Source organism: Ambystoma mexicanum, chromosome 1q (genome assembly GCF_040938575.1).
Source record: "Ambystoma mexicanum isolate Mex_15411 chromosome 1q, UKY_AmexF1_1, whole genome shotgun sequence".
NCBI classification, from domain to species: Eukaryota; Metazoa; Chordata; class Amphibia; order Caudata; family Ambystomatidae; genus Ambystoma; species Ambystoma mexicanum.
In genome coordinates, this window is record NC_090922.1 from 1306265255 (window position 1) to 1306292725 (window position 27471).

Below are 27471 nucleotides of genomic sequence, written 5' to 3' on the forward strand. Positions count from 1 at the left end.
ACCACTCTACCCTCCTCTCTACCCCCCTCTCTATCGTTATAGAATTTATAGAATGTGTTTTGCCTTCAGAACACAGTTGAGAGCTTTTTTTACCAGCAAGTTTCAAGCGCACATTATGGGCTCTCAGCTCAAAACAACTAGCATGTACGATGCCTTAGGAAGATTGGGAACAGTGATCATCTAGAAAATACCCCTCGCGTGGAAGACATTCCCCTGTTTCATCTCTCCAGTCTTCACCACTAGCCAAGTCAATCAACCTCTCTTCCCCCCCGTCTCTTCCCCCCCCTCTCTTCCCCTCCTCTCTTCCCCCCCCTCTGATCCCCCCCCTCTCTTCGCCCCCCCTCTCTTGCCCCCCCTCAACCAGCAGCAGGTGAAACTCATTGCGAGCACAGAATACTGCTTTTGGAAGGTCCCTCTTCAAGTTGGAAAGCAGCAACAGCAGGAGGATTTTTCTTGGCCCACAACCTGGAGACCTGCAGAGTGCCGAAGTGAAACTCGGAACGGCAACTGGTACACAGAAGATGTCCCCAGTTGTGGTGGTCTAACCACAGGATGCTCCAGGGACACATCTGAAGGCTCCAGCGTGCAAGATATAGCTGCACTCACTAGCCCAAGTATTGAAGCACAGTCTAGGTTCTGCACAGGTTCGTCCTTCACTTTGACTTGGATAGAGGAAGTGCTGTAAGTCTTCAGCAGCCGTCCACTGGTTTTGTCTTCAACTGGCTGCAACTCTTCATAGTAATCTTGGCTCCAATGAAGATCTGGAGTGTCCGTGCAGGAGTCAACCTTTTAACTTAGATTTGAACCATGGTCTAACCTAGCGCCTCAGTGGAAAGGATCTGCACCATTTTGGCTGGCAAGAGTTGTCCAATTATGGACAGCCATGTGCCCCACATCTGCTCAGCAAGACATCCCCTTGGCTAGAGTGTGGATTAGGAATTCAGTCCCAACACCTACAACCAACCAGATGCACACACTTTGTCGCTATTCCTCTGAAAGCCTTGCTTGGGAATGAGCGTTCTTTATATGGTATTTCCAGACATGAGAAAGCAGGTTGAAGGCCAAATAAGACGAACCAAGGACAGGGTGAGAAACATATGGCATGGTTATTTTAAGTCTGTAGCACTCGAAAATGGCATTATATGGTACAGTGCAAAAGTGCGCACATGAAAAAAACAGTAGAAAAATATCCGCTGCCACTAGCTCGTTTCAGAGACATTGAAAGTAATGACAATGTCACAAAAAGGAGGGGGGAAGCATACAAAGTACTCCTATCACACTTCGCTTTAAGATGTGTGCAGCTTAAAAGCAAGGAATTTCTTGAGGGGAGGCTGGGTGTCCCTAGGCTAGTAGCCTCAGGGCCTGACTAGTGCCCTGCAAAGAGATGAGCTAAGCAAAGGGAGTAAAGCAAAAAGGCTTTAGTTAACTTCAACTGTCAGGACAGGTATAAAAAAAACTAGCAAAATGTTGGGGAACGGGGGGGGGGGGAATCCCATTTTGGCCATTGGAGGGAAAGCTGCAAAAAGATCTTTCCGGACAGCAACCATGGGACCATATACTGTGAGTCATAAAGCATTTCTGTAACAGGAGGGCTTCAGCAGACGTCCTAAGAAGCTAAAATAGTTTGGTGATCAGAAAGAGGAAGTGGGGTGGGGGGAGCAGCAATTCAAGGGAAGGGAACCCTAAAAAGGACCGACCAAATTACCAAAAATAAAATTGTCTTAGGTCCTCTCCCTCATGGTCCTCCCCTTTTTGTGAGCTTCCATGGTGTTTTGTAACTTTTGTGATCATAGGGGCTTCTAATGAAATGCCCTTGTCACTTGAACCGTTTTTCTGTTGCGCTGCCCTTAGTAGCTCCTATGGCTACCAGGAGACAGGTGCTTTTTAAGTGCCACATTTTGCTCCTATGTTGAATCTATAACCTGAAAGTGTTGTGGGGGAACCTGGTGGCAGCTGTAAGGCTTGTGAAAGCAAAGTTGCAAGCACCTCTGCAGAAAATTAGCTACTGCAAGTCTCAAGTGACAACAAGCAAGCTACAGATAACAAGACGTAAGTACTTGGCTCACACACACACGGTACTGTTAACTTCGGCAGGATCAAGTGGTCAACCTTTTCCTCAAGTGGGGCAATCCCCAGATTGACAATCAGATTATCTACTTGTGACGCTAGATGTTACATTCCTGGATACATCCATACAGCACTCGCTAGCCCTAGAATCCATTGACGTTACCTATGGAAAAGAGTCGGCTTCCTTCTTTTGTCACCTAGAAATGATAAAAGAAAGTTTACAATTCTCCATGATTAATAATGTGTTCCTTTTTGATAGACAATATTGCAGGCAAAAGAAAGGCATTGCGATGGGGGCTAACTATACCCCTGCTGTAGCAAACCTTTTTATGAACAGGTTCATGCATTTGCCAATTCTGAATTTAATGACCTCATCAAATGGTATTGGTACATTGACTATGTTTTAATGATATGGTCGGGCACGGAAGGAAAACTAGCCCAGTTAAATACATTTCTTAATTCAAACTCATTTTGGTATAACCCTGACCTGCAAGTATAGCAATGGCACTATATTTTCTGGACATTTGTATAATGGTGAGTGCAGAAGGACTCAACACTAAAACATTTTGCAAATCGACTGAGGTTAATTCTGTGCTACATGCAAGAAGTTTCCAAAAGAAAAGTCATACACAATATCCCAAAGGGGAATACATACGAGCCAGAAGAAACTGCAGGAGTGACCCGGCTTACTAGACTTGAGTGCAAATTGCTCGGAGTAAGATTCACATCCAGAGGCTATCCAGTCAGCATTGTTGAGAAGGCAGAAAAACATACTGGTGGCATTATTAGAGACACATTTATTTACTCCCAAAGACAAAGGTAAATGGCCACAGAATATCTAAGGTTTGACACACAATACAATCAGAACAGTCACAGGATTCAGCAAGTCATCAAAAGACACTTGCACTTACTGCAAACTGATCGAGACATTAAGAAATGAGTCTCTGAAGTTACCTCTGTTCTTTCAAAAAAGCACCTACACTAAGGAATATCCTAAATTCATCATTTATGGCACCTATCCCCGCACCAACCACAAACTGGTTACATGCACCGCAAGCTCATGGGTTCCACAAATGTGGGACATATTCTGTGTCCCTATGCTAAAAGCACAAACCATATCAATGGGACAAATAGTCAAAACATTAAATGGTTCATTAACTGCTGCTTGAAATTTGTCATGTATGTGATTGTGTGTGTATATAGGAAGTACCATTGGAGAACTTTGTCAGAATTGGAACATTTGAAAATGCTCAGCTCTCAAGATTCAAAATATCCGCTATCCACCCACTGGCAAGAAAAACACCAGTTAGACAATAAGACATTTGTTTTGCAGGGCTGCAAACTGTCCCCTGTGATATCAGAGGTGGGGATTATGAACTGCATCTAAGACGAAAAGAAGCAAGATTAATTTGCAAATACAGATGTGACAACTGGCCTTAATACTGAACATGAATTTAATGTATTCCTGTGACTATGCTGCTTCACAACGACTTGCACCAATTTACAACTGCCTTGATGTGCCACTTGCAATATAGAACAATTTCACTTTAACATTAAAATCTAGTCACAACATATGTGCCTGCACATCATGCTCAATGCAAAAGTGATCTCTGACATGAAGAAACAATTTACCTCAAGATGGGAATCGCCATTGCCACCTCAATAACACCAACGCATTACCATCACTTCTAATATGCACTCAAGGACCACGTGAGGCACCACCAATCGCCACATTCCAGAACCCACTTAACTGGGCTCTCGGGGCAGATGCTTATCAACACACAATTAGTGCCCTCAAACATGTCTCAGTTTAAATACACACAGATCAATTCTCATTACCAGTAAGATGGTTCAGCCACCAGCGCAAACAGTGAACTTTGCGTTTCCACTGGGAGGACTGATGCAAACTAGTCCTTCATCTGTCCTTTGAACATGTGCATCACATGGAGGACTTTTGCCACAATATAAGAGGACCAACTCCGGCTAATGTAATTTCACTCAACGCTATGCTTCCTGTAACAGTATACCGGCATGACACCATTATTGTACACGTTATCACGCCAACACTCGGTAACAACTAATAGAGTGCTCATCATGGCAGGCACCACTGTAATGACAGTGCATGCTGCTCAGTTCAGGATACAGTCTTGATACGGCCTCTCCATTTATGTTACATGGTCCTTAGAATATTACTATCTTGAGTTTCTACACTAGACTCCAAGACCCAGCCTTGGATCTTAACTGCAGAGCGCTATTGATTTGATATCAACAAATCGAGGACTCTCCGCTGAGGTTTACCACATTTAGCGAACGGCACATTAACAATATGCCACCAACAGGTTGTAATCGTCCGACACTTTTTTTTGCATGTATTTACAACTCATTCTCTATTGCGATACACACAATTGATCTCACCAGCCCCTGTTATTCACTGGAAACATTGCTCATCTTGCATTTGTGTATGCATGTCACCTGCACTGGTTATGGAAACCCTAGCAAAAACTGGCAGCAGATAAGAAAACTATCTCCTATGTTCGAGACATCACAGATAGAATATATTTATCTGGGCCCTTGTTATGTCGCACCCGATACATGACCAAGTAGTGAATACACTACCATCATCTCTCTATTAGACCACATTGTGCACTGTACAAACTTGTATACTGATCCCAGGCGCTTCCCCATTTTAAGACATCCCGGAATCTCGCCCTGTGCCAGAACAGATCATATTTTTGGAGGCTCATAGTGATAAAGTATATATGTGGGCAGTTGCTAGGTCATAAGCAATATGGTATATACAGGCCATACTTATGGGCTTCCTCCCAAACTCTCCTCCTATCCAACAGATTTTGGGCCGCCCGATCCATCATTGGACTATATATCACAATGGTGCATCACCTTGCTAACGACATGGCAGATTGTCCCGACTGAAGGGAGGCTACATAAATTACTTTCACCGGCCATCTTGCCAAGTAAACCTACTACTGTTTTTCTCTGTAGGTTTCAATCATTAAGCAGGACATATTTACCCTACATTCCTAAACAGTAATTCCATATTGTTCTAATTAGAGACCTGTAATCCAAATAGACAAATCCAAATTACCACCTCCAGAAGTTGCCTTGAACAACTCGGCTCATCGAGTACTATACTCTGCATTTAAAATTGGTAAGCTCAGTACTCCTGTTGTGAGAGCTCATCCTTGCACTTTGATCCTCTCCCCCAGCACCCCTGCAATCCTATTTGCACACTATACTGCTCATACATGATTTCATTAATCACTGATTGGTTTTCAATTACTTATGGTTGGATGATGCCATCAACTGTTATATTTACAGTGTGATGTCCGAATGCAAACTTGAACGTTATTATTTTGCAGAATTCTTGATGTACTAATCTTGGCTTTCGTGTCTTTCAATTTGGGTGGTTAACTCTCACAACTTTTTCCTACTTAACTTTTAACCTTGATAATGTCCCAGTTGGTCAAAAGGTGTGTCCGCTACAAGAATTAATATTGGCTGTGTAGAACGAATAGAATCTGCTTGTTGCTATGAACTTAGACATTCAAGGCTGAAACAGACCCAGCGCCTATAGATGGGTTTGAATTATTGACTTCCTATTTCTTTAAGAGAAACCTGGCATCTAGTGTTCTTTTTTCTTTTTCAGGAAGCTGTTTATAGTGCATCTTAGCATGTTTTTGAATTACTGTAATGCACTTTTGTATCCTGATTGTCTTTTTTTAAACACGGTTTATAGTTTATGGTTGTCGTTTGTCATTTTGTATGGGACTCTGAAAGTTCTTTAGTGCCATGTCTGTTCTTCAGAAAAAAAGTTGAACTACATTTAATGTTTTTTTTGTTCTCTCATTCATTTTGTTCTCATATTAGGTCTGTCTCATTTGGTGGCAGCATCTTATACAGAAGACACGTTTGGAGTTGTACAAACAACTCTTCCCTCAATCCTGTCCACCTTTTTAATCCTACTTGAGGTGAGCATGCAGTGCACTTTTACTGATTTGTGTTTTTTACAGGAGGCTACCCAGTCATTTTATCGAAAACAAAACTGAGTGGTACATTTACTGAAGTACATAATACAGAAAAACACTGAAAATATTAATTTAATATATATGGGGAAAGGGGTTAAAATCAGTTGGGTGCAGTGGCGTTACAAGGGTAGAAAAACAGGGGTTGCGGGGGGACCCCCCAAATTTAACAAAGAAAATGGTGTTTTTTCGGTATTATGGTGGCAATTAAATCTACCGGTGTGAAGTACGAAACTTGAATCAGAGCTGGTTATCCTTTCGTCCGTGCTGTGATGGTGTCGTTTATGGGTTCAGGGCATTTGGAAGGACATTCGGAGACTGTGTGTTGTCTCATGCAGTGAGACTCTTGCCCAGATACTGTCCCATGCTTATATGAATTAGACTTGCTTGATATTGCCACCTGATTTATTGCCCAGTATCAAATACAATCAAATGGATTGTTGGAAAGGGAGCAGTTGGCAGAGATTTATAACTGGAGTCCTGAGTAATTTGCTGCCTCAGTTCCTTGCAAACCTAGGAGAACCTTCGGTAAAATGGGAAACGTGGTGGAGGATTGGCAATACATGGACCCTTGTAAAGTATTGAGGCGTTATGTTCTCCTGCATTGTTTAGAATTTGGCTAGGAAGATTACTTGGTTTATTTGAAGCCATTGTATTTGCGTGCTTTATTTATCGGCTTTAGGATGGGGACATTAAATATTGCTGCTTTCACCAAATCGTGGAAAAATGGTGGGGATGGTGTCTGTCCTTTATGCAAGGGGGTGGGGGAAGAAACAATTGTGCACATTCTTTGTTTGAAACAGACGAGTACGGCTCTTGAAACCACTATTACAAAGCGATGATGTGCAGGACACTTTAACATTTTGTAAAAACACCTCTAATCCTAATTATGTGACCGGCATTGCAAGTTATATTCATCAGGTGTGGTTGTGTAGATGAAGGATAAACTCATATGCAAGGTCACTACTGAGATTGAAATCATTTTACTTTGGGTTGTGAGTTCACCATCCTCATTTTAAAGATTTTTGATATCCTTTTTTAAAACTTTGTAAAACATAGTTTTATAGTGTGTATATAATCAGGTTTGAAATGTTTGATTAAATGTCAACTTAGAGTGGTTCTTTAGATATCGAAATGGTTATTGATTGTATAATTATTGCCTTGTTGGAACTGTATTTTATGTATTTTCGAAAACAAATGTAGTTTTAAATGATATGTAATGTTTCTTCTTTATTTTAATTGTTAAAGCTGTGTGTTGTATTTGTGAATTTGCATGCTTTTATGGCCTTTTGCCGAAAATAAAGCTATACTTGACTTAGCTTTGTTTAGGGCTCGAAGGTCACTGAATCTTGAGCTCACCCCACTTGAATTCCGTCAGTGCGACTGGCCGGGCGGATAGCGATGGTGGATGGGCCAGACGTCAAATTCATATGAGCACATTATCTAAAAAATTGACTTACATTTTTAAAAGAACCAGTATAATTCTGGAGATATTACTTTGGTAAACATGAACAGGGAAGGGGTGAATCGGTTTCATGAGCAGCACCGTGATCCATTTATGTTGAAAATACGCAAGAGCAAGATACGGGAGAAAATATGGACCCCAGCCTGGAAGATGTACTTGATATTGCAAGAAGATGGGACACATGATGGCATGTGCCAAAGAACTGGAAAAGAAAGATTCACAGTCTATGGAGCATGGCGTGGCTGCTGTGGATGCAGACACTGATCAAAAGAAGAGTGGGCAGAAGAAGCAAGGGGGATTTTTTTCATGAAAGGGTCCATCGCTGAGGATGGTGATAAATCTCAGGGGCCTCATTTTAACAGATGCTTCTGTTATGGAAGTACACTTCACTTTGTGAGTAATGGGGGCATGCTCTGGTCTCAAGGTTATGTCATAAGTGTGGGAAGAAGGGGCATTTTGCCCATTGCTGTGAACTTTTCTCATGGGACAGTTAGAGATGTACGTATGGAGCAGGGGGAAGAAGACTGGGAAGCATGTGAAAGCGATGCAAGTGTGGGATTAAGTTTGTCAGTAAGCCAAGTGTGATCCTGACCCAAGAGGTGCGAGAATCTGCACACTATTGTTGCGGCAAATGGTTTTGGAGTGATTATGCTGGTGAATACACGCTCAGATTCTACAATTATTTACAGTAGTGTGTGGATTAATAGGTTCTAGGGAGGAAAAATGTACTTGTCCCAGCATGAAGGCAAATGCATATGGGGGAGTGCACATCACAATTATGGGAGTGATTAGGGCCAAGGTGGAATGCAAAGGGCAATTTACTGTCGCAAATGTTTGTCTCTGAGAATTGGGGGAGCCTGTTGGGGTGGTATGAACAGAGCAAGATGGTAATTGTGGTTGACACAAAGGTTCCAGGACATGTTGCTGTGTTGAAGGAGTAAGCGGGTGCCTTGAAGAGAGCTTCAAAGCAATATTCAGAGATGGTGTTTGAAGGGGTCCCGATATCGCATTCGCCTGAAGGATGGTGCCAGACGCGTCATACAGAAAGTAAGGAAATTGTCTATTTGCCTGAGGCAGGAGATGGCCAGTGAGACCAGAAAACTGGAGAGAGAAGCGGTGATTGAGGCTGTGGAGGTGTCGGAGTATCACCAATAGTGGTTGTGCGAAAGGCTGATGGACAGGTGAGGCTATGCCTAAGGGGATTAAATCACCAAGTGGTGGTTGACGAGATTTCTCAGCCTAATGTAGGAGAAATGGTAAGCATTGATGCGGGAGCAACAATATTTAGTACTCTGGATTTAGCCTCTGCGTATCAGGTAAGGCTCTATCCCGAGTCCAAGGCTCTTACTAGGTTAGTTGCGCATTAGGGGACTTCTCGATTTCAAAAGGATGCTCTTTGGTTTGGTGTCGACCGCTGCATTTCTTTCACAGTGTAATGCGCAATTTACAGGATAATGTCAAACATGTAACTTATTTTCAAGGTTATTTTGGTTACAGGAAAAGCTATGGTCTAACATGGTTTGAGGCTGAGCAGAGTTCTGAGGATATTAATGAGAGCGGGGCTTACTCTGCAGAAGGAAGTGCAAATTCAGAGTGACCTCTATTGATTACCTGGGACATAGTGAGTGGTAGAGGTTTGGATCCTAGAGGAGAGATGGTAAATGCGATTTGTACAGTTTTAACCTCCTAAAAGTAAACAGCAAGTTTGGTCCATCTTGGGACTAGTCGAGTACTACTCTAAATTTGTGATTCAATATGCATATAGGCGCAAGAGCATTGGAGAGCTTTGCAGAAAGGGAGCCACCTTTGTATGGAGTGGTGAATGTCAGAGAGAGCATTTGATATTAAGAGTGCCATTGTCAAAATACCTTCTCTTGGCAACTTTTATAGGTTTTGATGCATATATCTTGAACGGTTCCAGTGAGACCGGTTTAGGGGCTGTGTGACAGCAGAAACAAGCGGAAGTAGAAAAAGTGGTTGTGCACGCCTCGAGAGCTCTTAAGAGTTGAGCCAAAATATTCCTTTATAGAGCGGGAAGCTGTGTGTTTTCCATTTTCTTTAATATTAGGTTCCTTGTCATTATTTGAGTTATCTTTGACTCCTTGTATCTAAATTTGTTTTGGCTGGAAGTTGCCTGGCTTCCTTCTCATGCTCTTCTGTCTCGTGCCCGGTGAAGCCGGTTGCTGTTATTTTTTTTCCAGACTTGCAGACAATCTGCATAGTAATTTCTCGCCTTCCATTGAGGCTGTGGCCTGGGATTGGCTCCTGCGATAGAATGTGTATTCAGACCAGAGTGCAGTTCTAGGAAGCGCAGCGAGCAAGAGCTTTGTGCGTCAAATCAAGCTTGTCGGTGCTTGTCCGGGGGCAGGTCGGGCATTGGCGTGATAAGCAGGCTGTTTCCCTGTCTGGGGATCTGCCTACATTGTCCCAAGCTAGTCGGCTTCACCTGGCTCCTGCTGATACTGTACTGCCACCTGGTCTCTCATTTATTGTAGCAGACAAATGTAGGTCTATGGCAGCAGTTGAATTTGTTAATTGTTTTTTAATTAATGCTTGCTATAATTTACTCGAATGTTACACACCGGATATAGTTTGTCACTGAAACCTGGCTCATGACAATTCTTGTCCCTCAGTAGTCTAGGCTCTCCCAGCCGACTATTATAATATCCACTGTGACCACCTCTCCCCACATTCAGGAGGTGCAATTGGTATGATAATTAAATCCTCGTTTGCCGCTGTAGCTGTGCCACTTGTACATTATATTAAAATGGAATCACTTGTTTTACAATGACTGCCTCCATTACACAATATATTCTTATTGTGTATCGCCCTCTGGGGTATGATTCTTCTTTTTTATCGCTTTTTAGAACTCATAGCTGAAGTACAGCTGAACTATCCTAGTTTGCTGATTGTCTTCGATTTTAATCTCAAAGTTAACAGTCATCGACTTCACTATGGCCTATTTTCTCGCAGCTTTGTCTGGTTTGCGTCTTCCCCATCTTGTCTTTGAACCAACACATTGGCTAGGCAATATGCTTATTTTGGTTTTGTCTCCTGATGTGTTGGTCTTGGTTTCTCTTGTGCTACAAGTTACCTGGTTAAATCATTTTATTGTTCCTTTCTCCTTACGGCACCGGTGGTTGCTTCCGCTTGACCAGATAACTGGAAACGGCGGTGACGCACTGCTCCGGTAGCTGACATTGCTATTCAAATCAATTTATACTTGTCTTCTCTAGTCCCCGTTTTTAACGGTACTGCTAACTGCATGGCCCCACAGATGCTTTATAGACCGAGGCTGCCCCTCAGAGCCCTGGTTTCATGATGACCTGAAGTCCCTGACACTCAAACCTAGACCAGCTGAGCGAGTGGAAGGCTTCATAATGCCGCTCTGATAAAATTCTACTGCGCCAAATTACGATCTATCATGAGGCTATTTGTGAAGCTAAACCGATGCATTTTATGGATAGAGTGGAACTAGCTATTAACCAGCCTAGGGAATTGTTTGATTTAGTTAGTTTGCTTTGTCCACCAACTCTACTGCTCAAGTAGGCATTACCCCCTCTAAGTCTGTGACTTCCTGAGTTTATTTCATTGAAGATATCTGAGCTAAAACTGCTTGTTCAGGTCTGTAGACAGGCAGTTATGTTTTTACTGCTTTAGCTGATTCCTCAGCTGTATCTTGGTCCATTTTTCCTTTTCTATCTTTTGAGGATAGAAGTCTGCATCTCCTCTTGACTCAATTCCTCTTGCGATCTTAAAGGCTGTGATGCCTGTCATTGCTCCTTGGGTTGCACAAGCAGTCAGCGATTCTTGTTCTACTGGCACTCACTGACTAGTTAAAGCGTGCCTTTGTGATTCCCCTTTGGAAAAAATCCTCTTTGGCTCCTTCTGTCTAATTCTCATCCTATTTCATAAACTTTTCTTATGAAACTGTTAGAATCTTTGATTTCTCCTTTTTTTTTTTGTGCTAATTTCTTTGACTTTTCAATCTGGCTTCCATCTTTGTCTGGGCATGACAGATGTGCTAGTCTCCATGGTCGATGACCTAGCGTGTCTTGCGGATTGGAGTGGAGTAGGTGGCAATATTAGACCCTATAGCCTGCTTGGAGGCTGTGGGGTGTAGATGAGTGATAACTGGCTTAAGTTAAATGGGGACAAGACAGAGGTACCTGTTACGGGCCCTTCTCCAGCATGGGGTCTGGCATGGATTCACATGCTCATGAATATTCCCCGTCGTCAGGCTGGGAATCCTCGGTAAAGAAAAAACCAGTATCAGTTTCGTTTCTGATCTGTCTTTCGTAGTAACAACCAATCACTGGTCTCTGCGTCATACTGACCACAGCCAATGACTGCCCTCTACCTAAGCACCGCCTCTGGCAGCCATCTTCAGATTTTTACCGCACGTTCATGTGTTGGGATCCTCGTGCTATTGCTCTCGAGCGTTAGTGCTATTTTTTTCACGTTTTTTCTCAAAAACTTCGTTTTTTCGGTCAAAAGAGCCTCAAGCTCCACCGACTCACTATCCGATCAACGGGGACCCGTGTCGGATTCGTCTGCGCCCCTCAAGGGTGAAGATTCGTCGAGCTACGCTTTTGGAGGACTCCAGAAGTTTCTCAGGCCCGGTCATGGCCCAGGAGAAGGGAAGCTCGACGCCCGGAAAGCTGTTCAGGGTCTGCCCTGGATGCCAGCTGCAGAACGTCTTCAAGGAGGACGAACACTCCTTTTGTCTCTACTGCCTACATGAGGACAAGACGCACGTGGAGAAGGACTGTGCGTTTTGCGGCAACATGTCGGAGTGGACCATGAAGGACCGCCATCAACGTCTCGCCAACTGGCTAGAAGGGAAGAGCCCGTCCGGCGAGAAGAAGAAGAAGAAATCTGAGCGGTCTTCTAAGTCCTTTGAGGACGCCCCGGTGACGGGGGTCCAACATAAGGCCAAGCACCGCGAGTCCGCTGGCACCGGGAGCGCCGAACGGTCGGGCTCTACGGGCGCCAGGCAGGGCGCACCCTCCCCGGCACCATCAACCACGAGCCAACGCTCTGGGTCGGGTAAGAGGAAGGCCGAGCACCCGGCGAAGCGCCTGGAGAGGCCCCAGTCGAGCTCGAAGGCCCCAACGGAGGGGGAGCGAGGCGGTGTCCCCCCCCCCCTCAAGGATAAGGCGGTGAGCGCACCTAAGGTGGTGAAGGCCTTAATCCATCCGGCCAAGCCCTCTATCGAAACTGTCGCGGCGGCCCTGGCTCAGCCTGTGCAGGCTACACCAGTGGTGGCGACCTCTGGGCTCAGTCTCCCTGCCACCTCGGAGGGAGTCATCTTTTGTGCCCATCGATAGGACCCCCGTGAAATCCCCCGTGGGGAAGAAAAAGGGGGGGCAGGGCGTCGTCGTAGATTCGGCCTCAACCTCGGAGGAGGAGCTGGTCGAAGTCTTAAGCCACGGCCTCGGTGTGGAAGAAGACCGACCCGTCGGGATGGATCCCGACGCAGGTGACGACGACATCGTCGAGGGTACCGACGGGGCCCCTGATCACCCGTTGGATTCCCCTCTGCCAGCGCCGCGAGACAACTCGTCGGCCATTTTGTTGGCTATACAGTCCTTATGCTCAGAGATAAGGACGAGACTACCGTTGCCGACGGAACCTCTCCCGTCGGGGGACCCAGAACCGGGACCTTCTGGTGTTCCCCCTACCAAGAAAAGAAGGATCCACCCTCCGCCTCCTTTTCAGCCGTCGCGCCCCTTCCAGCCCTCCTCCCCGTCCACCCGAGGGGATGATACGGGGACTGACACGGCAGCGACGGGTACGGACGACGAGGTATACGACGAGGATGTACCATCGTCGCCTCCCACCAGGGCTTCTCCGCCCGACGAGATTGGATCGTTCCACTCCATGATCTCCAGGGCATCCGAGCTTTTTCAACTCTGACCTGAGGAGAAGAAGAAGGAAGGTTTCCTTTATCAGCGGCGCGAGGCCAAGAGGAAGACGGTCCTCTCAGTGCCTCTATTGGACGACATTTGGGATGAGGGCCTCACCCTCCTCAAGAACCCTTCCACGACGCCAGCTAGAAGAGACCGGTACGAGAAGAAGTACCGGGTCCCGGACACGGCCCCCCTGTGCCTCCGGGCGCAGCCTACCCCGGACTCCGTCGTCTCCGCGGCGGCCAGGAAGAAAGCGGGGGGGGTGCGGCCTCCACATCGACTTCCCCACCGGACGGTGAGGGAAAGAAATTGGACGCTATGGGACGCAGAGTCATCTCGTCGGCAGCGACGACGATTAAAGCGGCCAATGCCTTGGCTATCGTGGCCCGCTACGACAGGGAGCTCTGGTACAAACTGGCTCCCCTGCTGGACTTCCTGCCGGACGACAAGAGGACAGAGGCCCTGGAGATCCTGCAGGAAGGTGAGGTGGCTTCGGACCACGCCATTACCGTTGCGACGGACATCGCCGACACTGGGTTCCGCCAGTTGGGCAACGGCGTTTGCCTTAGGCGGCGTGGATGGCTCAAGGCTACGGACTTCCGTCAAGACGTTCAGACCAGAGTCCTGGACATGCCCTTCGATGGGAACAACTTGTTTGGCAAAACAGTGGACGATTCCCTTCAGGCCATTAAAGTGGACACTGAGACGGCCCGGGCCCTGGGAGTTCTGCAGCAACGACGGACGCCCTTTCGGAGCAGCGGAGGCAAGGGCGCCTCCAAAGGTTCCGGCGGCGGTTTCTCCACCTACCGTCAAGCGGCCCGCTCGTCGTCTCAGGAGGCCTACAGAGGACGAGGCAAGTCTGGCGGACTCCGCCGTCGTCGCCAAGGAGGTCAAGGCGGCAAAGCCTCGTCCAAGCAGGATTGAACCGACCGTGGGGTCGGGCCCCCACCGAAGCACCCCGGTGGGAGGCCGGCTGGCGAGCTTCGTCAGCGTGTGGGAGTCCATCTCCACCGACCGTTGGGTGCTGGACGCCTTGGCCCGGGGCCACGCGCTCGAGTTTCAAAGAAGGTGTCCACGCGTCCCCCCTGTGGCCAGGAAAGAACTTCACGTCCCTCAACTTCTCCTGGAGGTAAAGGCGATGCTCAGGAAGGGCGCCATCGAACTCGTCCCAAAGAGGCTTCGGGGCTCCGGAGTGTACTCGAGATACTTCCTCGTGAAGAAGAAGACGGGGGGATGGCGCCCCATCCTGGACCTGCGACGTCTGAACAAGTTCATCAAGGCGCAAAAGTTCCGGATGGTCACCCTCCAGCACGTCCTGGGTCAGCTGGAGGAAGGAGACTTCCTGTCGTCGTTGGATTTGGAGGATGCCTACTTCCATATTCCCATCCTAAAGGAGCACCGAAAATTCCTCAGGTTTGTGGTCCAAGGGCGTCATTACCAGTTCAAAGCCCTCCCCTTCGGTCTACGGTCGGCACCCAGGGTGTTCAAGTGCCTCGCACCGGTGGCGGCGCAGCTGCGCCGCGAGGGGATCCACGTCTACCCCTACCTGGACGACTGGCTCATCCGAGCCAAGACGAGGGAGCTCGCCGTGGTTCACACGGCAAGGACCGTCCAACTTCTCACGGACCTGGGATTCTCCGTGAACTACGCCAAATCCCACCTGGTACCCGCGCAAGACGCTCTGTTTCTGGGAGCGAGGCTCAACAGTGTCCCTTCTGGCCTCCCCGTCGGAAGAGAGGACCAGGACCATCCTGGGCAAGGTGCAACGGATGTTGGTGGCCGACGCGGCCAAGGTGAGGTCCATCAAGTCCCTCCTCGGAATGATGTCTTCCTGCATCTACCTCATTCCCATGTGCAGGCTCCGGATGCGCCCGTTGCAGGAGTTCCTGGACGCGCGCTGGATCCAAACGACGGGCAGCTTCGAGGAAAGGATCACACTCGACGAGAGTTTCCGACGAGCGATCCGGTGGTGGGACACCCGCGCGCATCTGACGGCGGGCATGGACTTCCAGACCCCAGCCCACCAGGAGACGGTGACCACGGATGCCTCCCTGGAAGGGTGGGGAGCGCACACCGAAAATCTACACGCAAGGGGCCTTTGGCTCCCGACGGAGAAAGCCTTACATATCAACGTCCTGGAGCTCCGTGCAGTGTTTTGGGCCCTCAGGTCCTTCCTTCCGTCCCTCAAGGGCAAGGTGGTGAGGATCTTCACCGACAACACCACCACCATGTTTTACATCAGAAAACAGGGCGGAACCAGGTCCCCAGCACTGTCCAAGGAGGCGCAGGACCTGTGGCATTGGGCAGCCGCCCAAGGGATGTTTCTGGTGCCGTTTCATCTGGCAGGGATAAAAAACACCATCGCCGACTCACTCAGCAGGGAGCTGCGCTCGTGCCACGAGTGGGAACTACGGCAGGATCTAGTGGATCGCCTCTTCCGACGGTGGGGCACACCCCAGATCGACCTGTTCGCGACGGCGACGAACTCCAAGTGCCGGAGGTTCGCCAGCAGGTTTCCCCAGGCGAGGAGCATGGGCGATGCTTTCTCGTTCCCCTGGGAGGGCCTGTTCCTCTACGCGTTCCCTCCGTTGCCACTGCTAATCCGGCTCGTCAACCAGCTCAAGAGGTCACGGTGCAGGATGATCCTCGTCGCACCTGCGTGGCCGAGGCAGATATGGTTCCCAGACCTTCTGGACTTGTCAGCGTCCCCGCCAATCAAGCTGCCGGTGGACGCGGATCTGCTCTCCAGGGAAGGAGGCGCCATCCTCCACCACGACCCGAAATCGCAGAACTTGCAGGCCTGGCTCCTGCAGCGCTAGAGTTTGGAGGATACGACATACCGGCCGACTGCAGAGAGGTTCTTGCAAAGGCCAGGGCGTCCTCGACTCTTAAATGCTACGGACACAAATGGAAGAGGTTCTCTGTCTGGTGCCACGCACAGAAGATTAACCCTCTACGGATTACGGCTCCCCAAGTTCTGCCGTACCTGCTGACGCTGGCCAAAGCTGGACTGGCACACGCGTCCATCAAGATTCATCTGGCTGCGATCTCCCGATACACCAGGACCACGGGACGGACGTCCTTGTGGTCTCATCGTCTGGTGAAAGAGTTCATGAAGGGACTGTTCAGATCGTTCCCGCCGGTGAAGGCTCCGGCCCCGGTGTGGGAGCTCAACGTGGTGCTGACCAAGCTCATGGGACCTCCGTTCGAGCCTCTGCACTCGGCCCCGTTGAAGTTTCTGTCGTGGAAGACAGCGTTTCTTGTGGCCATCACCTCCGCACGACGGGTGGGAGAGATCCAGGCCCTTTCCTGCAAGGCCCCGTACTTGACTTTTCACGACACGAGGGTGGTGCTCAGGACGCACCCCTCCTTCATGCCCAAGGTAACGTCGGACTTCCATCTCAACGAACCCTTGGTGTTGCCTGTATTCTTCCCGTCTCCTTCGTCGCCGGCTGAGAGGACTTTGCACTCGCTGGATGTGGCTAGAGCGCTGAAGTTCTACGTGGACCGCACGAAGTGTTTTCGGAAGACGTCACAACTCTTTGTGAACTTTGGACCTGTCAATCAGGGGAAGGCTCTCTCGAAGGCTTCCATTTCCAGATGGCTCTCCGGCTGTATCATGTACTGTCATCGGTTGGCAAACCGACCGCTGCCCGGCCGTCCGAGAGCCCATTCCACCAGAGCGATCGCAGCTACCACGGCGTTCCTTTCTGGTGTGCCCCTGCTGGACATATGCAGGGCTGTTACGTGGAGGTCGACGCACACCTTCACGAAGTTCTACTGCGTCGATCGGGATTCCAGGGAGGAGTCCAGGGTCGGCCAAGCAGTGCTGCGCAACCTGTTCGCCTGAGGTGAGCCTGGTGAGGAGGTAAGATGCTTAATGTTGAGTTTGATGCAATGCTTAATGTTGAGCCTTTGCCACCTCCCGTGGTTGTGCATGTGTGTACTGCTATGTATTCTTTATTCATGAGCATGTGAATCCATGCCAGACCCCATGCTGGAGAAGGAACAAGTTACTTACCTGTAACTGTTGTTCTCCAGCATGGGTCTGGCATGGATTCACATGCGAACCCTCCCGCCTACCCCTCTGCGGCTCTTCACTTGGTCATACTGCCACTTCACGTGCTTCCAAATCTGAAGATGGCTGCCAGAGGCGGTGCTTAGGTAGAGGGCAGTCATTGGCTGTGGTCAGTATGACGCAGAGACCAGTGATTGGTTGTTACTACGAAAGACAGATCAGAAACGAAACTGATACTGGTTTTTTCTTTACCGAGGATTCCCAGCCTGACGACGGGGAATATTCATGAGCATGTGAATCCATGCCAGACCCATGCTGGAGAACAACAGTTACAGGTAAGTAACTTGTTCCTTACTCTGCCCCCTCTTTGTGGACATCGAATTACTGGCTATCTCTCTTGGGCCGAATCCGATGCCAGTACCAGTGGTAAAGGACCTAGAGGTCAAACTATCGGCGTTCTTGCCAATAGGGACTCGGGTCACTTCTGTTTGCCAAAGCAGACATTTTAAACAGACATTATGCAAGGTCCTGCCTTTTATTCCTTACGAATTTCCTGCGCTGTTTGTTACTTCTCTTATTATAAGTGGGTTGAAAACTAATTCTCTTTTCCTTGCTCAAGATAATTGATCTGTCCACTCCTGCAGTGAGAGTTGAAGTCCATTATCCCTTCGTGATTGTTATGGCCCCCATTTTAGCGCCAACTTCATTGGCTCCCGGTTGACAAAAGGGTCCAGTTTAAATTGCATTGCCTGGTACATCATGCTTTCATGGGGCCGGTGCCAAATAACCCTTAAGTTCTACCCTTATATACCCTGTCGGCCACTCTACTCTCAGGCAACCTATAGTATTCAAGTGTATCCTAGCTGTCGGTCTCACGTCGGCATACCCGCTTTTCGTTTGTGGCTGCTGCTAAGCTATGTAATTCGCTTCCTGTGACACTTTGTCCTATTGCAAACCACCTTTTTTTGCTATTCTTTGAAGACATTTATTTTTTAGTACTTGGTCCTCATTTTTCCTGTGGGGGTGCCTTTTGGTGGAAATTGCGCTTAATACATTCCAATAACATAAGTGTGGTGTGGGTGGTGAAGAGTTTGAGTTTCTCTGTTGGGGGACTGGCGTTTACTGTACGGACCGATCACAAATTGCTGGTTAGTGCGTTAATGAATAAAGGAGTAGATGGCATTTCCCACAGTGTCGAGTAAGGTGGGTTACGCCAATGCAACGTAATTTTGTGGTGGAACATGATCCGGGAAGGGAGAAATGCTTGCAGACTTTCTCGCAAGGGCAAGGCAATCTGGCCTGGAGGCAGAAGTTGAAGATGGAGATGTAGAAGAAGGTGAGGAGTGTCTGGGGTGTGGGAGTGCTGTATGCAAAAGGGAGTGGAAAAAGGCCACTCAGGAAGACGCTGAGCTGTGTTGTGTGAAAGCATGTTAGGAATGGGTGGAATAAGTGGTCACGTGAGGGTGGTTTGGTAGACTTTCATAAAGGCAGAGAGGAGTTGAGAAGGGGGCTTGTTTGAGGGCTGACAATTGGTGGCCGGATTTGGAAGTAGAGGCTCTGGTGAGGAGTTGCAACTTGTGTAGAGAAGCGTACAAGTCTCTCAAAATTTAGCCAGACTCTCAGGCCGTTGGAACTACCTAGCATGGCTTGGGCATTCATTGCTCTAGTCCCATTGTGGATCGGTTTTCTGGATAAAATGTATTAGAGGGATTTCCCAGAAAAATATGAACCGACAATGGAGTGCAGCTTCAAGATGGATGGAGGAATTTCTGGGGAGCATAGGGGTGGATCATCACAAGATGTCTCTTTACCACCCAGAGACCAATGGTGCAGTGGAATTATTTAACTGCACTCTTGCAAGGTGTGCTGATGATTGAAGTGGGTTGTGATTGGGAGATGATGGAGCGGAATGCTTGTGCCCCACATACCACAATGGGATTGGTACCGGTTAAGCTCTTGACAAAGTTTGTCCACCGTTTTTGGGAATAGCCTGCTTTATGGAATGACCATAAATTGACAGTGTAGAAAGGAAGGCAGAGCGGATGAAAAGGAGATAAGAGTTGAAGAGAATGAGGGGTGATTTTGAGGAGGGAGAGAGTGAGAGTCCGGAAACTTGGGCATGTGCCAAAGGTGCATAGTAGGTTATAGAGACAGCAAGGGCTTGGGAGGTTATTGAATGATGCCATTGTGTTGGAGGATAGTCTGGAACAAGGGAAGGGCTGCCAAGAATATGGCAGACTGGCTCTTTGGGGTTATCTCGCCTTATTAGGGGTTGGGGTTTGGTGGAATAAAGGAGGGGAGGGAGGTGGGATGTATTTTATCATTTGTGTTTTCTTGTCCTTCAGTACTGTAACTCCATTTGTATTAACCAGCTTGAGCATTCCAAAAGCAACTTATGTGAGGGGAGAGTTCTGGTGTTGGTTGAAAGGGAAGGAGAGGAGAGCGGCGAGCATCCAGGGGCCTGTAACCCACTTATCTCATGTACTAATATATGTGTGGCAAACTCTACTCGCCTGAATGATTCTTCACACACGATAAACCCTCATCCTCATGACCGATGCATCCTTGTCAGGCTGGGGAGCACATCTTGGCAACTTGCCGGCAAGTGGCACATGGTTCAAAGAGGAATCAGCCCTACATATCTGTGTCCCAGAGCTTGGAGACATTCGATAGGCATGGAGGTTGTTTCAACCAGTCCTAAAAGGTCAGGTCATAACGGTGCAAATGGACAACACCACCTCAGTGCACTACACAAACAAGGGGGCATGAGGTTGTCACTGCTGCCGCAGAGCCACAGGACCTGTGGTAAATTGACTCTCAGGGAAAGGAGTTCATGTCGGAGTGGAACACCTTCTACGGAAGGACAACAATGGTGGTGGCTCAACTTCGCAGGGAATGTGTGCTCGACATGCTCGAGTGAATCTTCAAGAAATTAGTTAGCCTCCGAAACGACCGCTTTGCAACTACGACCAACCCAAGCTGCTTCCTCGAAGCAACAAGATACCCAGAGCCGAGAGAACTACGGAAGCCTTCTTTTGGACATGCAAGTTCCTGAATGCCTTCTCACTAATTCCATTGTTATCGAGGGTGCGGGCACTGATGCAAGAACAGCCATAAAGGATGATTCTTATTACTCTGGTATTGGCACATCAGGTCACGTATCCGATTCTCCTCTGGAGAATGCAAAACACACCTATACGTCTCAGGACGCATCAAGCACTGGTGACTCAACAGAATAGACGGGTTCATCACCACAACCATTCAGCTCTGAGATTGGTTGCTGGACAACGGAAACACACCCATCTGAAATTGCCAGACAAATGCTGGGATATCTGAGCATCTAGAGCTCTTTCTATATGCAAAACATAGACTAGTAAGTGGATTCGTTTTAACGTATGTTTGTGGCACGCAAGGACTGGACCCACTGAAAATCATAGTACACTAGTTGCTTCCCTACCTGCTCCGTTTAGCCAAAGAGGGTTTATCGCAATCCTCCCTTAAAGTAGACTTCTCCGCCATTACAGTGTACTCGAGGGGGCCAGGATCATCATCTTTTACTTTTCCCCTCGCTCTGATACTGCAGTAAAGACGTTTCTAGAATGTCTACTTAGAACTTTCGCTCGTATTTCACAGCCTACCCCGAGCTGCCAACTCAACACATTTCTAACTGCTTTGGTGCGTTCACCCCATGAACCCATTCGTAAATGCGACCTAAAGTTACTTTCGTGAAGGTGGTTTTCATGATAGCCATCACTTCAGCGATCACACTACCGGCACTGAACGCGCTCTAAATTAGCTGGATTACGAGTCCTTAAGTTCCACATGCAACGCACCAGTGCGTTCCTCAAATCCTTCAGATTATTTATTTCCTTTGCTGGCCCATACAAGGGCTACGCCATCTCGGAACTGCCTTGCCGATCTGGATAGTGGGCTGTATTACTCAATGTCGTGAGCTACAGCAGCATTCCATTCTGGCATAGCCATGAGATACATAAACATGGCGGCTACATGGAGCACGCTCCGTATCTTCGCCAAGCACTAGTGTTAGCAGGAAGACGCAAGAAGGAAGTCGGCTGTCGGCAAAGCGGTACTACAATTGTTTGCCTAAGGTACGAGCAGCCTTGTTCTTTCTCTCCTTCGATTTGTGATCATGCATTAATTATATGATATGCCTCTTTTGGGTACTGCAGGGAATTGTGTGCTTCATGGAAGTAGGAGGCATGCGTCCACTGCTTGGTATTCTATTCAAGCATTGTTACGCTCGCCTGGTCTCTGTGTGACGTTGGGGCACGGTTGGAGCCCTCCCTGGGCTTGGCTCCTCTGGATCGCCTCCCTCTCATGGTTGCTGCAAGGCCTGCTGTTCTGGATGCTGGTATTGCCCCTGAGAGAAGATGCGAGCTAATGAGAATGGTGTGGGGGTGTCGTGACTTCCCTCGACCCTCATGCCAAAATGCAGTGTGCAAGCGTTTTCCCATGCAGGCTCACCTGTTGTGTTGTACTGTTGAGCTATCCATCCTGCTTATCGTAGCAGGGGCACGTAGAGCGGACCGAGTTGCTTCACTGGTCCGTGGAAGTGTTGATCCAGACCGTCTGCGACCAAGCCACTTAGAAGGTAAGTCTTTTGGTTGTGATTATAGTTTATTATAATGTCTTTGTCTTGTTCAATAATAATTCTTGCAATGTCTAATCTCATCCCAATAGGTATGAAGAAGCAGATCGGAGTGTGGAGCGAATCCGGGGAGTTCCTTGAGCCTAATAGAACTGGTAAATTGGCCTTTATAATAGAACTGTAGTCACTGGCATGGCGTCCAAGCATTCGTTATTGTTAAGAATTCTAACCTGTTGTGTTACTCTTTTCTCTTGCAGGAGAAGGCCGACTGGGAAGAACGAAGTCCAGATGATCGATGCAGCTCCGCGGTTGCAGGGTGAAGATGCCGCGAAGAAAAGTAACGAAGTGGAGCTCCGGGTAGCTGGTTGCCCGGATCAGGTGAGAAGAAGGCCCCGGCTTTGGTAGTGATGGATGCAGGTAAGAGACACGCACAGCGATGGAGCAGCTGGGAGCAGGTAGGAGCGCCGTCGGCGACGGAGTAGCAGGACTCGGGTAAGATGTCTTCAGAAGCAGCTGGAATCAAGTGGATGCACAGGTAAGGACAGCGGTAAGCGTTACGGTGCAAAAGCAGAATGTGAAGCAGATGCATGTGGATGGGTTGGCCTTATAGGCTGGCCCCTCCCTTTAGCCCCGCCTAGTGGCTCCACCTTGCCCCACCCAGGGACTCCTGCATGTGCCTTCCAATGTTCTATGGCCACGCCCGGCCCTGCTGCACGTGCCTTAGGCACACTGTGTGCTAGGCACTCTTTTACATGAGCCTGGCACCAAGACTGTCCATTTGGACCCTGGGGATGAGCGAGGACTGGCCCTTAGTTCTGTGGCCATGACAAGCATGAAAGATACAATGCTGGTTAAGTCTTGGTTACTTATCTGTAGCTGTACCTCCCCAGCACTGGTATCTTTCATAGATTCACATGCTCCCTCCTGCCTCCCTGGCCAGACTGCTCCAGGTTCAGTCAGTCGTGAGGCTATCAGTCACTGGACTAGTGGCTCAAATTCTGAAGATGGCTGCCTGGGGTGGAACTAAAGCCCTACCCAACTCATTGGCTTGGGACAAAATAACCAAAATGGGGTAGATGGACTATATGATGATGATATGGCATTTATAACGCGCCTATACACATGTGTTTCAAGGTGTAACAAAAGTGAAAGCCTTTCAGGCTTTGTTAGCAATTTATATTGCTTTGTAACATTTTAAATTGACAGGGATTCTCGTCTGATAACAGGTAACATTCAAGCATGTGAATATATAAAAAATACCAATGCTGGAGAAATGCACTTACATGTACGTAACTTGGACACCCACTCGGGTGACAGTTTTTCTTATGGTGACCCAATGGTCAAGCAGCAGTCACTTTGTTCTCTGGAACTGGTGGGGTACGTACTTGTTGCTGGATCCTGGGCTACTTAGTTATTCATTGGGTTTCCCATCAGGCATCCTCTGTGTGCTGTAGTAGTGGGGTTCTTCAGATCGCCTTCTACTGTGGTTCACCATTGATTTATATTTGACAGAATCCTGCTCTGCTGCCTTCCTGATTATTTTGGGTCTCAAACCTGGTACTGGAGCTGCATGTGGGGGGTCTCCTCTGTGGTTGGGTGTACTTTTCTCTGCTCCTGTGGAGGAGAGCAGAGATTTACCTGCTCCTTCCCTATAATCACTTTTGGAATGGATTGTGTCCTCCGACATATTCCTCATCTTGTGATATTCGTTAACTACAGATTCGGGAAAATAAAATTTGGCGGAGGGCCCTGTGCTCGAGGTCGTGGTGTCGATTGTCCCTCGACGGGCTCCGTACCGTGTCGACGTCCCTGTTATAGCTTGAGCCGCGCCCATTGGCTTCAGTTCCGTTTTTCCGATTGCTTCGCTCTCGAATGGCGCGCTTCGAGATTTTATGTCAGAAAATATCATCTACTGCTTCTACACCCAAGGCTGGGTTTAAGAAGTGTATGGACTGCAGTTCGAAAATGTCAATCACTAATCCTCACTGCATCTGTCTTTGGTGCCTGGGTTCAGATCGAACCCGCGACTGTGGCTCCTGTCAGTCGATGATAGAGAAGGCCCTCTGTGAGAGGAAAGGTAAACTAGTGGTGAGGCGGGAGGCTTCGAAGGCCTCGTCGAAAAGACAAAAAATCGTCTGATTCAAAAGAATTGGAACGTCACACCTCGTAGTAGTAGATGGCGATCATCTTCATCTTCTAAGAAAGTTAAAAGGAGACATAGATCTCCTTCGTCATCATCCGATACATCGACCGAATTGGTCCGATGCCCTACTAAATCAGATTCCCCAAGAAAATGGGAGGACTTGAGAAGAAAGATGATGGAGGTCTTTGAGAATGCGGCCTCGACCCCCTCAAAGAAACCCCAAAAGAGCCAGAACCCGGTCGCTCCATTGGATGACGGAGGTCGTGAACTACTGCGGTAAGACCCAGTAGTATGGGTGAAACCCGTAAAACTTGTGTCAACAAATCATCGAGGAATCCTCGAGTCGAATGTTGCACCAACACCTAATAAAAAAACAGAAATTGTCAAAAACATCTGCAACTTCGTCGACACCATCAGCGTCGACAGCTTCGATATCCAAGCCTAAAGCGTCTTCGACGCCTTTGTTCAAGACTTCATCGGGGTCGTCGAAGATTCCTTCGACACCTTCGAAGAATCCTTCCATTCCTTCGACGAAAACTCAAGTGGAAGAGAGGAGATTTATGCCATTAACAAAATCAGACTTTAAGTCTGTGTCTTCGATTTAAGAAACTGGCTCGGAGGCAATCTCTCCTTTTTGGAGTGCAATATGGCAATAGACAAGTTCCAGAGGAACTTATAGACCCAGAATCTAAAATGAGAGACCTGTGCGAGACTAACGTTCACCTGGTATCCACAGGGACGCCACCCAATCTGGTTGGACTGCCTTTGACTCAGATCCTTCTTCCCTGGGTTCCCACTCTGCCAAGGATCTGATCTGGAATACAGGAGTTTGGATTAGCCCACAGTCGTCTCCTCACTGGGCCCACCCCATCGTGAACACTCAGATTTCCCATAGAGCCTTTCTCACCTTGGTTTCGGATATGGTGCGCTCTCCGTCCTGCAATTCTGTGCAGGGGTGCGTTGTGGTTGGGGCGCTTCGCCGCCGAGTTGCTTCACTGGCGCGGGCCCACGAGTCCTGTCCTGCTGTGACCCAGTTCTTCAGGTAAGGCTTTTGCTTTGTTTATTTGTCCTTAATTGTTATTGCCCCTGTTACTGTCTTTTATCTCCCTAGGTGCGGGAGGAATGGCGGAGGCGCCGAGCAGGCTGGAGCTGTGCCTGAGATGGTAGGTGACTAGCGTGGCGCGATGTGCGCTTTTATGATGTGCTAACCTTTTCTTCACAGGTCGCCGTGATGTTCCGGATGAAGGCTGGCGAAAGTATGCAGAGCGGTGAGAGGAAGCTGTCCAGATTCACTGTCGAGTAAGTCTGCGGCAGATTGATGGAAGGCCACGATGAGAATTAGCCAACCGCGACTTCCACTCAGGTAAGCGTTTTTGTGAATGATGGTTTAGATGCAAATGCGTACGCTTACTAATGTCTTTCGTTTCTTTTCCTTCCTTCAGGTTGATTCCAGAGGGAGTGTCTGCCGTGATGCCGGAGGTGCAGGACACTGGAGTAAACAGATGCTGGATTCTCGCAGGTAAGGATGAATAATGCTGTTCTGCTGCTTCTTTCCACAGATGCAGGCCCGGAATGCAGAGATCAGACCTCTGTGAACGTCACGCTGCGAGTGCAGAGCAACTCAAAGCGTGTTCTGCAGCTCGGGCGTGGCTTTTATAGTCTGTGTATCCCACGGGTCTTCAGGCCTGACCACACCCAAAGAGCTAGAACTGAACCATGTGGAGGCATCCATGTTGTGCTATTGCCATTGGAGATTATGGCCTCTCTATCAATAACCTGAGCCTGGCGCCAAAAGCTCCAGGCCTGACTCCAAGAGTCTTTGGGAGCATGATTGGGCCCTTGGGGCCCCGCAGGAATACTGCGATGTGGCCCTGAGGGCCCGAATGCCAGGACCAGGGGCTGTGGTTGTGACACTCTGCATTCTGCTAGTCGCATTGACACGTCATCTGAACTAGAATTTGCAAAACCTGACCCTGCAGATCATGCAGATTCAGGATACAGGAGTTTAATGAACAGAGTGGTAGAATATATGGGCTGGGGTAGAGCCTCACCCATTTTTGAACAGGACGATATGACTGACATTATTGTTCATGGCCCCCAGAAGGATCCAGTTCTCCTCTTCCATAGGGCGCTTCAGAGAACAGTGCAAAAGAACTAGGAAACCCCTGACAACATTGCTGTGGTAAACAGCAATTTTCCTAAGAAGTATAGAACTTCTACTTCGAGGGGATTGGGTCCTCCGACGTATTCCATATCTATGACAGTAATCACCTCAGCTGTGCTGCTTCGGAAACTTTTTCGGCGTCTGCGTCCTGCGTCGATGACGTCGATGCGCCGCCGTCAAGGACCTCCTCCGACGTCCGACGTCATCCGATGTGATAAGTAGGACGCACGACGCCAGTAGCCTCAGTTCCGTTTTTTCCGCGAACGTGTTGCTTCGTGTTTCTCGGTTCTAGCCTCGACTCTTTGGAGTTCTGTTCTTTCTGGTTCTTCGAGCCTGTTCGTTTGTGAATATTCCTTCGCAGCGATGTCTTCCACTTCGTCTTCAACCCCGCGTCCGGGCTTCAAGAAGTGCGGGGTGTGTGGGTCCAAGATGTCGGTGACTGACTCGCACGACGCCTGCCTCTGGTGCCTCGGGGAGGCCCACGACACGGATGACTGTGTCGACTGCCTGTCGCTCACTTCCAAGGCCTTACGCGAACGTAAGAAGAAATTGTCGGTAGGTCGGGTGTCCAAGCCCCGGAAGTCTAAGTCGGCGGGGCTTTCGACGGATGATTCGAGGGGTGACTCTCCGCGTCATCGTCGGAGGTCTCGTCGGTCTTCTTCTAGGAGTCGGTCTCGCCACTCCTCTGCCTCTTCGAGGCGTTCTCGGAAGCGCCGTCACCGGTCGCCTTCCAGGTCCTCTTCCGAGGACTCTGCCCGGCACGTCGGTTATCCCACCAGCTGTGCGACGCCGGAGGAATGGGCTTCCTTCGGGAAGAAAATGTTGGCGATTCTTGAGTCGCAGGGTACTCAACCGTCCGCGCCCCCGAGTGGGGTCGGCCGTGTGAGGTCGAGAGACGCCGCTCGCAAGAGTGGTCGGCACGAGTCACGGGAGAGGTCCCGTTCGGACAAGGAGGCTCGTTCTCGCCGTACCCGTTCCAGGTCCCGGTCCTCGACGCGATCGAGACCGTGTGCACCTGTGATGTCTTCGAGGTAGACATCGACGTCTGAGGCG

The 27471-nt window shown here is 48.7% G+C and overlaps 1 protein-coding gene across 1 annotated transcript in view; it reads left to right on the forward strand.

Moving 5' to 3' along the window:
• Nucleotides 1-27471, forward strand: part of NDC1 (NDC1 transmembrane nucleoporin) — a 367243-nt gene that overhangs the window by 287627 nt on the left and 52145 nt on the right. The window contains exon 16 of the mRNA XM_069642162.1: nucleotides 5953-6053. Within this exon, the coding sequence (XP_069498263.1) occupies nucleotides 5953-6053 (101 nt within the window). The remainder of the gene's footprint in view (nucleotides 1-5952; nucleotides 6054-27471) is intronic.